At 34.8% G+C, this 12,833-nt stretch overlaps 1 protein-coding gene and 1 long non-coding RNA gene across 2 annotated transcripts; both read left to right on the forward strand.

The window, feature by feature from the left end:
- Window positions 1–1,771: 1,771 nt before the first annotated feature.
- Window positions 1,772–7,676, forward strand: LOC110794187 (mitogen-activated protein kinase kinase kinase 5). Its single transcript, XM_021999132.2, has 10 exons — window positions 1,772–2,454; window positions 3,097–3,744; window positions 3,823–3,910; window positions 4,446–4,508; window positions 4,604–4,767; window positions 5,152–5,227; window positions 5,844–5,903; window positions 5,989–6,114; window positions 6,267–6,476; window positions 6,790–7,676. The coding sequence occupies exons 1-10, from the start codon at window positions 2,063–2,065 to the stop codon at window positions 6,889–6,891; spliced, it is 1,929 nt and encodes a 642-aa protein (XP_021854824.1). The 5' UTR covers window positions 1,772–2,062; the 3' UTR covers window positions 6,892–7,676.
- A 3,900-nt stretch (window positions 7,677–11,576) lies between these two features.
- LOC110794189 (uncharacterized) lies at window positions 11,577–12,426 on the forward strand. The gene is made up of 2 exons (XR_002534954.2): window positions 11,577–12,026; window positions 12,126–12,426. It is a non-coding gene; the product is annotated as an uncharacterized lncRNA (long non-coding RNA).
- The last annotated feature ends 407 nt before the right edge of the window (window positions 12,427–12,833 follow it).

Below are 12,833 nucleotides of genomic sequence, written 5' to 3' on the forward strand. Positions count from 1 at the left end.
TATTAGTACTCCGCAGTGACGTATTTGGTGTAAGAAATATATAATAAAATAATGGGAGAAATTTATAAAAATAGAAAGTGCACTAATTATTTAATTACGGCCGATTAATAAAAATGCACAAATCATTTCCATACAAAGGGAGTAAAAGTCTATTTTTATTCTTTACGTTTGATATTATGCATGAGATTTAATAACTAACTAGTTAGTGCCCCGGGCGATGCCCCGGATAGTAGAAAAATGGATTAATTAGATTATTATATAACTCGTTTTGAATCTAATTTAATTTATTACATTACAATATATCTTGCTTTGAGTATGCTTTAATAAATTTTAACATGTAAGGATTACTAACTCGTAAAAGTACTGACTAATTAGTGATGTGATCGAGATTATTAATAAATGATTGAGATCATTTTTCTCATTATATTGACTTAATATAATTGTGCACGAACAAAAAGCAACAAAATGAATTATGGCGTAGTGGTTAAAATATGTGACTAACAAATGAGAGGTCACAAGTTCGAAGCGACATGTCATCGATAATAAGAAGCGACATGTGGCAAGATGACATTCCTTACCTTGGAGTTTTAATAATAGTATAGATTAATTGATTAAAATAATTCTTGGACACAAATTTTAATACTCTATCCGTTTCTTTTGGTTTGTTACGTTTGAACTTTTGCAGGTTTATTAACGTATAATAAATATTCTTTTTCTTTTTTATTAAAAAAATAAACCCAAGTAAAACCTCAATCCACTAATCATTACACCAACCAATAAGATTGTTTTATTTATCAAAATAAACCAATACTGAAAAAACACAAAGATTGCTAACTTAATATACTTGGGAAATTGTAAAGAAATTTAATGAGTTGAAAAAATTGGACCAATTAAAATTAAAAGTTGGCACAAAAAATGATAGTATAATAAGTTTATAAAAGGAAAGATTATTCCCGTAACCAACATGGTGAAACACCCTAAAAGGAATACGTAACAAACAAAAAGAAACGGAGGGAGCAATATATTAAGACATTTATGAGACAATATAAAAAATAAAATGAAATACCGAAATAAAATACTCCCTCCGTCTCTTTATTGTTTTTTACGTTTGATATTTTTCACGCGTTTTAACGATTAATTAATTTGCATCGAGATTCCTCAATTTTTTTATTTAAACAAGATCAATTACATTTATTTATTACAAACTTTTATATAAGGCGGTCTTTCAGAAAAGACCACATTGATGTCATATAAGTTAAGCAATGAAATCAATTAGTTCAACACTTGAACTAATTAGTTAAGCACATAAACAAATTAGTTAAACAATAAAAATAATTAGTTAAGCACTAGAACTAATTAGTTAACCAATAGAACAAATTAGTTAACCAATTAAAATGGTCTTTCCGGTAAGGCGGTCTTACACAAAAGTTGCCGTTTATTTATAATGTTTTCACTTTTATCAAAATTCTGATATTGGGAAATGAGAAAAATTTAATATCCTAATGGAAAAGTGTGAAAGATTAAATGACCAATTAATTTAATTGGTTAAAATAATAATTAAACACAAATTTTGATAGAATACTAAGTCATTTATGTGATAATATAAAAAGAAATGTAAAGAACCTTTTGAAATACCCAAGAAGAAAAACGTAAAGAACAAAAAGAGAGGGAGAGAGTACATAAAGAATAAAAAGAGACAAACAGAATAATTCTAATCCGAATCAGCCTGCTCAAATTTGTAAAACCAAAAACTGAAAACTAATAATAATGATAAAAGAACATCCCTCTAAAATCTAAGCACTGAAATCGCTGTAAAACAGCGGAAATCTTCCAGGAAGGTTGCACACAAAAGAGCAAGAAGGAGGGAAGAGAGAGAAAATTATTATTCACAAAATAGAATTCCCCCATTTCGCAATCTTCCTCTCCTCCCTCCTTCTTCTTCAACCTCTAATTATCATTCATAATAATAATAATAATATAATTTTATTTTTATTTTTGTTGATAATTGTTGGTTTCTATTTTCCCGTACCATTATGATAACAAAATCACAAGGGTTGATTAAATGAATTTGCCACGGTGGCCATTTTCTTCTAATTCAAGTTCTAATTCTAATTCGAATTCTACGTCACCGACGCCGAGTAATCGCCGATTAACCAGAGCTAAGCAGCTCCGTCATCTCCGTGACTGCGACCTTGGTTACCTTGATTTCTTCCTCGGCCACCGTAATCGTCACCGTCACGGTGACGACGACGATTTATTGCGCATTGCTTCTTCTCCGCCTTCTCAGCCGCTTCCCCTCCCGGAGCTTGTTTCCGTCGAAGACAAATCGAAATTCAAATCAAAATCAAAGTCAAAATCAAAGCGAGGTGGCGTTTGTGAGAATTTCAGGTTACCGTCTCCAACAGAAGTTTCCAAAGAGAAAGAATCACCATTTGACAATAAGATCAATGCTAGGTACTATTATTATTACCCCTCATTTGAGTTTCTGAAATTGGTTTTCAATGTTGGATTATTACAAAAAAAAAAAAAAACGCTTTACGGGTGATGGTAAATTGAGTTAATTTTTTATGTTGTTGTTGGTGGAGGAGATGTTGAATTGGGTAAATTGACTTCCTTTTGCCTTTACCCAGAAAGGAAGGAAATATATTTTTTGCTGGTTTGGGGATTTTCTTTTTGTCACAAAAGGCAATAGAAAAAGACGTAAGCAAATTAGTTTATTACAGTTATTGCGTGCTCTACTTACATGGAGGTGTGCCATACCAGTTATATGCTTTTGGTTGAAACTAGTCTAAACAATTTTTTCTAACTTTTTTGTATTAAGTTTTTGAGTTTTGATTGAAATCTTGACTCATTTTGCATTGTAGAAGCAATATAGTTTGTTGATTACTTTTGTAGTTTGATGATTACCTGAGTTGAAATGTGTCTGTATGACTTACTTGGTTTTTAATGTTAACATATCTGAATTTTTATGCACATAACCCATATCCCCGAAATCTGAAGTTGTCAATTTTCTGGCCAGAAAAGTAGTATTAGCTTGTTGTATGGTAGCATATATGTGTCTGATTTGCTGTGCTCTGGTATTTCACCTGCAAACAGTAAGGTAACACCCCAAGATGATCGGAGAGGAATTGTTATTGATGATCAAAGAAGGGTTAGTGCACGGCGAGGAGTTGAAGTGCAAGCGTTAACTGATCCTCGATGTAGTGTGCAGAGTGCGGAAACCTGGCCGTGGAATGTGCCTCGAAAGATACAGGATGCACATCAAACTCAAGAGAATTTTAGCATAGACAGACTGAGTTCGAGTTCCAGTCCCATGTATAGCCCACGAAGGGTGCTTAATGGAGATCCACTTTTCATGTATCCGCACCAGGAAACCACACGTTGGTCTGAACCAGCCATGTCAACAGGTTTCCCATATGCAGGGCTACCAGATAGCAATATGGTTAGCCGTGATAGTCTTTTGATTAAAAGTCCATTAATGAGGAGCCCTAGACCACCCCGAAAGAGCATCAGTGGACCCCCATCACCGCTGCATCCCAGATTATCTGTTGAAATCTATTCCCCACATCATGATAGCAGTGTCCATCCATTACCTCGTCCTCCCACACATTCCTTCTCAGTGCCGGTCTCTCCTGTTCGTCAAGTCAACTCAAGGCCGGAATTCTTGCCCATGAAAAGTCAATGGACAAAAGGGAAGCTTATTGGACGTGGTACATTCGGAAGTGTGTATGCAGCAACTAACCGGTATGTAATTGTGTTCATCTTGTGCTATTGGTTTTAAGTGATTCTGTTGATTATAGCTATCTCCATTTTATTATCTAGAGAAACAGGAGCTTTGTGTGCCATGAAAGAAGTAGACATAATTCCTGATGATCCAAAGTCTGCTGAGTGTATGAGGCAACTTGAAAAGGTATTTTTTTCAAAGGCATCAAATATATCAGTAATATGTTCAGCTATAAACTTTTTTGAGATTACAATCTCCTGTCATCGTGAAATAACTTTTTGTGGTTGTTTTCCAATGTGCTCTGTATATTTCATGCATGTTTCCTTGTTCCTGAAATAGTGTCTTGCTCTTGTTTATGCTTTCATATGATACAGCTGACGACACATGAATTGATAATTTACCTTGATCATGTGGATTGATCAGTTTCTGATTTCACGGATGTGCAAGTTTGGTGTGTGTTTTACGAGATCTAGGTAGTTTAAACTATGCAGAAGAAGTATTGGATTTATTCTAATTAACAATTTGTAGGAAAATGTAAATTGAGTCAAATGTATTATGTCTCCTGGTTACTTACTTGTTTAGGGTAGTCTATATCCTAGGCATTACTTAGTTACTGAGCTGCTCTGAAGCATATCCAGTGTGGCCATTTTGTTTTGATGTAATTGTTGATTTCGACTTGTGATTTCAATCAACTTTATGCTCATTCTCTTTCTTGATACAGGAGATTGAAGTCCTGAGCCAGCTAAAGCATCCAAATATTGTGCAATATTATGGCAGTGAGATAGTAAGTGGATCCAATTATGCATGATTCTTGATATAGCTAACGTGGTTCCAATATTCAACATATCATTTACTTGTGAATATGATTGAGAAATGCAGGTGGATGATAAGTTTTACATATATTTGGAGTATGTTTATCCTGGTTCTATCAATAAATACATCCGTGAACGTTGTGGAGCTATCACAGAAGCAGTTGTCCGCAATTTCACTCGTCATATATTATCTGGATTGGCTTACTTGCACGGCAGGAAGACAATACACAGGTATTACTGAACATACTCATGAGGCTTTACGCTATGGAAGAATATAAAGCTTACATTTCTGTTAGACTGCTTGCACGTCTTTTATGAATCTTTTATGTACTACTTTATTACTCAATTCTTTGTCGTGTTCGAGAAACATAATCTAGGCATCCTCCTATGTTATTTATCTCAGTTTTTAGTTCCTAATACACAGCAATTTGTACTTTCAGGTTGGTATAGGGAAAGATCCCGAGATCATCTTTTGATGGGAGGGGGTAATAAAGGGGTTAAAGGAGTTGTGGCTTTGTCTGGCCATTAGATTCATCGTCTAGTGTCTATCTTCCTCTTGTCATAAAAGCTTAAATATTCACCAAATTGTTTAAAATGATCATTTCTAATGTCCAGGGACATCAAAGGGGCAAACTTACTTGTTGATGCATCTGGAGTCGTCAAGCTTGCAGATTTTGGGATGGCAAAACCGGTGAGTTTCATATTTTTAAAATTTACAGAGGCCAATGTTTATCCTTCTTTAGATACATACTTTTGTGGAACTCTGGAGAGTGTGAAAATCCATTTCTATGAATTTTTAAAGGCAATGGTGGCCTTGGTGGGCATAATGCTCATTTACTGTAATGCATCTGACTTTTTTTTTTAGTTAGTTGATATTCTGCAATGTCTTCAGAGGAGTTTTCATTAGGGCTGAATGTTTTTTAAGCACTAAGTAACTTGGTGGACTCTTATCCTATTCTTCTATGTCCGGAGGAGGATGGGATATGATAGCTTCCGTGGTTCATCATCTGGCACCTGTGATTTACAGTAATCATCAGATTCATAACTTTTAATCTAAAAAGCCTTTTACCTTATGAACTAGTAGTTAGAAGGAACCTTTACTTATGAACCAGTTGGTAAATATGGTGATTCTCCAGTTTCATGCTCACCTATTTTGGGATGTTATTTTGGTACGGTAATCCTTTTAATTGTTGTGGTGATGATGATAACTGATATCTGTCTAGGATAAAACAAAACATGACTATTTTGCATAGTTTATTATGCACTTGTTACACTGCGTTCTAATTTGATTTATATTTCCTTGTCAGCTTACTGAACAATCAGCTGTCCTCTCTCTAAAGGGGAGCCCGTATTGGATGGCTCCAGAGGTGTGTTATCCTTTGTTGAGGTGAACTTTTTTCAGCTATATTCTAGAATTGGCCTTTGTTGACATGATTTTTGTTTCCCCTATAGCTCATGCTATCTGTGGCACAGAACGATAGTAGTTATGATCTGGCTTTTGCTGTTGATATTTGGAGTTTGGGTTGCACCATCATTGAAATGCTGACCGGCAAGCCCCCATGGAGTGAATTTGAAGGGGTAGGTAAACTAAGTAGTCTGTTTATATCTAAATTATGCCTGGTTAAAGATAATGATATTTACTGAAGCTAACACCTTTAGATAGACTGACTTCTCTGCCTTTTTAGTAAAGGTGAGTCAAACAATATAACGTTCGTTGTCTTTTGATGTAGGCTGCGGCCATGTTCAAGGTCTTGAAAGAATCTCCACCCATTCCCGAAACATTGTCACCCGAAGGAAAGGACTTTTTACATTATTGCTTTCAACGCGACCCTGCAGACAGACCACCTGCTATTAAGCTGTTGGACCATCCATTCTTGAGAACCTCTCAGCAAAAGGAGTTTTCATCTTTCCGCGTAGCACCAGATCTTATGATTCCCATGGTAAGTTCCAGTTCCAATCTCTTTCTTCTTATCCACCCATATAGTTTGATGCTTTAGGTCTCTGTTTGGTTTGGTGTAAAACGTTTTCAGTGCAAAATGATTTTCCATGGAAAATATTTTCCAAGGTAAAACACAATTCCAAACTATATGGAAAATCGTTTTTCATCCCCTGCCAAACCAAACAACTTAAAATGATTGAAAAGGGGAAAATCGTTTTCCATGAAAACGTTTTACACTCTACTAAACGGAGCCTTAGTGGGTTTCGTTGATTCAAAATTGGAATTTGATTCCTTTATTTGTTTCTGAATATCAGGATAAAGTAGCTCATAGTCCAAGAGAGATACCTGGTCACAATCTTGAAAAAGTTTTAATGTCCCAAAGAAGATGGACTGCAAATGGAAGAGGCTACATTTAGTAAGACATTCCCTTCTGCATTGGCCCTGATCTTGACTGATATCTACTTTACTGCATTGCAATCCCATGCAAATAAAGAAAGTAGCCTACTTGGTGATCCGTCGCATCTTAAAACTTCTGACGTGGCGGTGGCCTTTAATTTCATCTTAAAACTTGTGACGTGGCAGTGGCCTTTTTTTCATTCACCACGATCTATTTTTGAGCTGGGTATAACTCATCACCTCTACAATCGGGTACCCAAAACTTCCGGTTTGCAGATGTCAAACCCTAAAGGGTGTGATTTCGAGTGCAAATTCTGGAAATGGGGGTTTGGTTGGGGTTCTGAGAGATATCGTATGCAAACACGTACCGCTGCATGATGGTTTGAACTTCCCTTTGCACCTACGCGGAGTTGCCATAGCTGTTGATCGCAGTGTTCTTGACCGCTGTCTGTATTCTGAGTAAACCTGTTAAAAAAGTATGTCCAAGAAGCTGTCAAGGTTAAGTGCAAGTTGCAACTTCAACTTCTCAAGATGCTAATTTTATGTAGCAACAACATCAAAATATGATCATGATGCTTCTGTACTCTGTAGTTTGTACATATTTATTTTTTCCAGCCATTTTCTGTAAAGGGTTGAGTTGATTATACTCTGTAAGTCCGTATAGTTTTACACATTTTATTTTTTGTTTATTACCCCATACAAGCTTAGCTTCCAGAAGCTGTAAAATTTGTTACAGTAATGATTTTGATATGTTATACACACTGATACCAATTATAAATATATTTAATGTGATTAGTTATCTCAATTTAATAAAAACCTCGTTTTACCGAGGCTTATAGCATTGTGGATGGAATATTACTCATATATGAAAGCTCCCTTCGTTCCTTTTTAATCTTTGCGTTTAGAACGCCTAAAACAAAATACGTAAAGAATAAAAAGGGATGGGGGATTACTTCGTAATGCTCAGTGTATGCTTCATACTCCGTAACATTCAACTTTTGTGGTCAAAGATTGAAAATATTGGTAATTATATATAGGAAAATTTGGTAATATTAATCCAACCTTTTGCCGATTTTTTTTTATTAAGCCCACTTACGACATATTTTTTAATAATCCCACCTTTACCACCCAACGTCTTTTATTGGGCCCAACACGTCATAAACTTATTGTCGCCGGTAATATATCCCTACGTGGAAGTACTCTCTCTAGATGTATTCAGTCATCATCATCAATTCATCACCATCTCGATGATTTTTTCACCAGTTATCGGTCACTTAAGCCCAATAAAAGTCGTTGGGTAGTAAAGGTGGGATTATTAAAAAATATGTCGTAGGTGGGATTAATAAAAGAAAACCGGCCAAATGTTGGATTAATATTACCAAATTTTCCTTATATATTTTGTTGAAAAAGTATCAAATTGTAATGTGAAAAGGATCAGATAGAATTCATTTGAACGTAAAATGATACTCATAGTCAACCGTTGAAATCAAAGCAGAGTCCTGAATTTGATGAACTTTACGAGCTTCCACTAACAAAGATAAGTTGGGAAAAAGCAGAATGTACCAGAAAAGGAAAGATGGTTCGCCATCAGTTAGTTGGATGTCCTTATCAAATCCTAACAACATCATACTGAGGGTGAGTTTATCCCTAGTCTTGAAGAGAGTTTCAAGGTGAGTCTCAAGCCTAAATCTTGGGATAATGTGGTAAAAGACTACACCAAGTCTTAAAGTGAGTTTGAAAATCCAAGACTCACTCAAGACTCACTTAAGACTCCACTTTTTTTATTCCTCCAATCAAATCATGCCACATCATCAAACTTAATTTATCTTATTTCACCCAACTAAATTATTGATGGTATATGTATTATTTTGTTTCAATTGCCTTTAAATTTATGTTCTAGATCTTTTGAATTAAATATGTTGTATTATTGTTTCTAATTTGTACGGAATATATGTCAATTTCGAAATTAACATTTTCTGTTTTTTTTTCTCGAATTATAAATTACTTTGTTTTAGCGCTGATCAATATGGGCCAGGCCCATTGACCTGACCTCACCTGGTCCGAAAATTACCGGGTTTTGGGCAGAAGGCCCGACCCGCCCCGATTTTTTAAACAAAATTACGGGCTTTGGACAACGCAAAACAACAATTTTAGTTATAAATTTGAACGGGCCCGAAATTGGCCCGAAAAGCCCGCTATTTTTAGCCCGAAATAGCGGGTTTTGGGCATACAAAATTGACCCGGCCCGCCCCGATATAATGGACAATTTTTTATGTCCTCGGCCCGACCCGAACCCAGATCAGCCCACCTTTTGATCAGGTCTACTATGTTTGTATATGAGAAAACATAGTTTCAATATTGTTTAGAAAATGTACCAAAAAAAATATATACATAAAATATTATTTTAAGAGTTAGGTGAGTCTGAGGTGAGTCTGTGGATAATGTGTAAAAATAGGGTGAGTTTTGTGTAAGTCTGTATAATAAAAAAGTTAGTGAAAAACTGATGTGGCATAGTCTGAAGATTGGAGATGAGTCTGGGGATAAACTCACCCTGAGTTCACATATTGTAGTGTTTAGAAAGATCAGTATGTCCAACATTTTTTTTTTTTTAAAAAAAAACTTTCCAAAAAAGATTGTATTTATATTTCGCAAATGAAAATAAATGTAATTTTCAAAAATCACAAACTTGGTTATTTGATATTGTCTTTGCATAAAAGAAAATTTTAATAAAATAAAACACTCATCTTTTTAACTAGAGTATATTTATAATTTTATATGGAGTACTCCATAATAAAATACAAAAATAGTTGACTAAATTGGTAAGAGTTGTGCTTCAATTTTTCCGGTCACAAGCTCGAATCTTCATTAAAATGTATGCGGCGGCAATTTTGACACGTATTTAACGTTCTTATGCATAATGCTACATAAAATTACAACATCATATAAATGTCACACACACATCGTGTGCATAAACATTAATACTACGTAGTATAAAAATAAGTATAGTAGCATATAGATCTACACGACAATTATGTGTATCTATTACCCTTTCCCTCCTACTCCACTCTCAAAATGTTAAATAATCTCCGACCACAATAATTTATAGGTGCAATCTATTTATGCCAAACACTTGCAACATATTTCATTTTTTTGAATATAGACCCTAATCTAAAGACTCGTGGATTTGGAAGAAAATCTTGCATATACGGCCACTTCTTGTTAAAGGAATGAGATGAAAAGTAGAGTCATGATCAAATATTCTTTTTTGGTTAGATAATTGATGTTGCTCTACTAATTTGATTACATTGTAAAGTTAGATACCTCTGCCATCCAAAACTTGGATCTTACTGTTGATCATTTTATCACTGAAAATCGATATTGGGACATGCATGCTCTTTCTTTAATATTGCCTTCTGCAATAGTTCAGACGATTATAATTATAGGTATCCTTTTACCTATAAATGACTTATCAGATGAACCTAACTTGTTGAGGTTTTTCAAATAATGACTTATCGGATGAATCTATCTGCCACTTGGCTAGCACATAATTTTTTTCTACTTTCAAATGAGAATTCTCTTGGATTTGGAAGCTAGACATTGCTCCAAAACTCAAAATATTTGTGTGGCAATTACTTCATAACGGACATCCCATCCGACTCAATTTTGGCTTACCGTAATTTTGACATTCCCAATGCTTGTCCCCTATGTGTTACTCAAGTAGAATCACAAAATCATTTATTTCTGCAGTGTCCAATCACTAGAGAATATTGGGATGCTAATACCATTGTTCGATGGAAGAGAAATCGTGTTCATGACTCTACTATTGTTGCTCTTTTTCGCAACCGTCGTTGTAATTTTAACCTTCATGTTAAAAATATTAATACTCCACTTTGGAGTATTTGGAAGACTCGCAATAACCTCATTCTTAGACAAACTCCTATTTCTTCTACGACTACTTAATACTCGAGCTCTAAAATAGTTTAAGGAATGGGAAATTCGTACTTATTTTGTTTCGTTGGATAATAGTACTCCCAGTACTCGTACTCCCCACTATCCTAAAACCTTTAGTGTTGCATGGTCATCCCTGGCCCCTAGTTCTGTTAGAATTAAATTTGACGGTTCTGTTCGCAACAACTCAAGATCAACCGTTGTAATTAGAGATAATCTAGGTAACAAAATTATTAGTCGTACGTACAATATTGGCAAATCGTTTTCTATTCTTGCAGAAGTAATGGCTCTCTGCAACAACCATTTACGGGCTATGGAGCATAATATTCGTCATACTTTCATTGAAGATCATAACTTACTAATTATTAATCTTTTGTGGGATAATGAAATTGTCCCTGGAAGATTCGTTTGCTAATAGATGATATCAAGAAGTTGTTGTCCCATTTGAAAAAGTTGATTCTCGCCATGTGTATCGAGAAGCCAATCGAACGGTTAATTATGTTGCTTCCTTAGGTCATCAAGTTCAGACACATCAGGATATTGACCCTTACGTAGACAATAAATTTTCTTATTTTAATTCTTTAGATAAGTTAGGTCATGTTCTGTTCACCTTACTTCCACTTATTTCAGGAAAACACTTATTTCAGGAAAAATAAGTCCAGATAAGATAAGTTCAGAAAAAAAGGGTTGACCAAGTACAATTTATAACTGAAATAAGTTTTGATAAATTCTAATGAGTTCAGATAAGTTCATATAAGATAAGTTCAGGAAAAATAAGTGAAAAATAAGGTGAATAGAACGCAGCCTTAGGATACAATTTTTAGATAAGACTTTCAAACCTTCCGTGTAACTTTCTCGTAAAAAATAATAATAAAATTAAAAAAAAAAAAAAAACATTGGAAACGGACCATGATAGTTACGGAAAAGAATTTGGTTTTTGCTGGTGAAGGAAGAGGGCTAGGGTATTTATACAACACATCACACATGTGAATCCACAAAGAAATCAGACATACATTCATAACCACTGGTTTGGTTTGGGCTTGAAGGGAGGAACCTAAATCCTAAATTCTAAAGCAACGACGTAAAAAGACCACAATTCAAAAGGCATAAGCGAGAGAATGGAGGCGCCCACAACTCAAGCAGTAGAGCAGCCAAGCAGGGGATATCTAGGCACTGATGATCCTGAAGAGAAACTTCTCGATCAAAGGTATTTTAATTTCTTTTATGGAATCACAGATTATTTTACTACAATTTGATTTTAACTTGTTTTTATTTAGATTTTGATTTTGATTTTTTGGGAGTACAGTTGTTCCTGCCTGTTCGATTGTATTCAAGGCCTGTTCGACTTCCTCTGCTGCAATTCTGATTTTTGTTGTTAATTTTTATTAATTTATTAATAGGACTGTAATAAATTACTCATTAATCTTATTATTCGTCAATTGACTTATGCAATTGACCTAACTTGATTACTAATTTCAAATACTCGATTTCTGAATTTCAAATAGAAATATCAAGTTGAAGTTGATGATGTTTTATTAATTGTTCTATTATTAACATGTTTAGTAATCTGGATATCTAATGACATTACCGGACTAATTCTTTACCAATTATGATGTTTTTTTTTGTATCCAATGTTTTTTCTTAGTCCCAAAGCTGAGCTCAATGCCTCAATCATATTGTTCCAATTTTTTGTGCGAATAGACCATAAGATGGGGGGAGGGCCGTAGGGAGATTCCAACGAGCGCTTATGTGATCTAACATGTACATGTTCCTCAGTCTTAACCACTAAGTTAATACTTGGTAACTTAATTGGTATTCATATTGTTTCATTGGGTTAATAACTTGAATAGTAGTATGGCATTAGTCATATTTGGCTGACATATATAAGTTGCTCTAATTAGGGGGTGAACAAAAAGTTAGTGTTTCGAGTGTGGAACTGGGAGAGCGTCTTGAGTGGATATGGTTCTGTCAAGTAGAACAAACGTGAGCAAACCTCGGGGGTTTAAGCGAGGAA

Source organism: Spinacia oleracea, chromosome 3 (assembly GCF_020520425.1).
Source record: "Spinacia oleracea cultivar Varoflay chromosome 3, BTI_SOV_V1, whole genome shotgun sequence".
NCBI classification, from domain to species: Eukaryota; Viridiplantae; Streptophyta; class Magnoliopsida; order Caryophyllales; family Amaranthaceae; genus Spinacia; species Spinacia oleracea.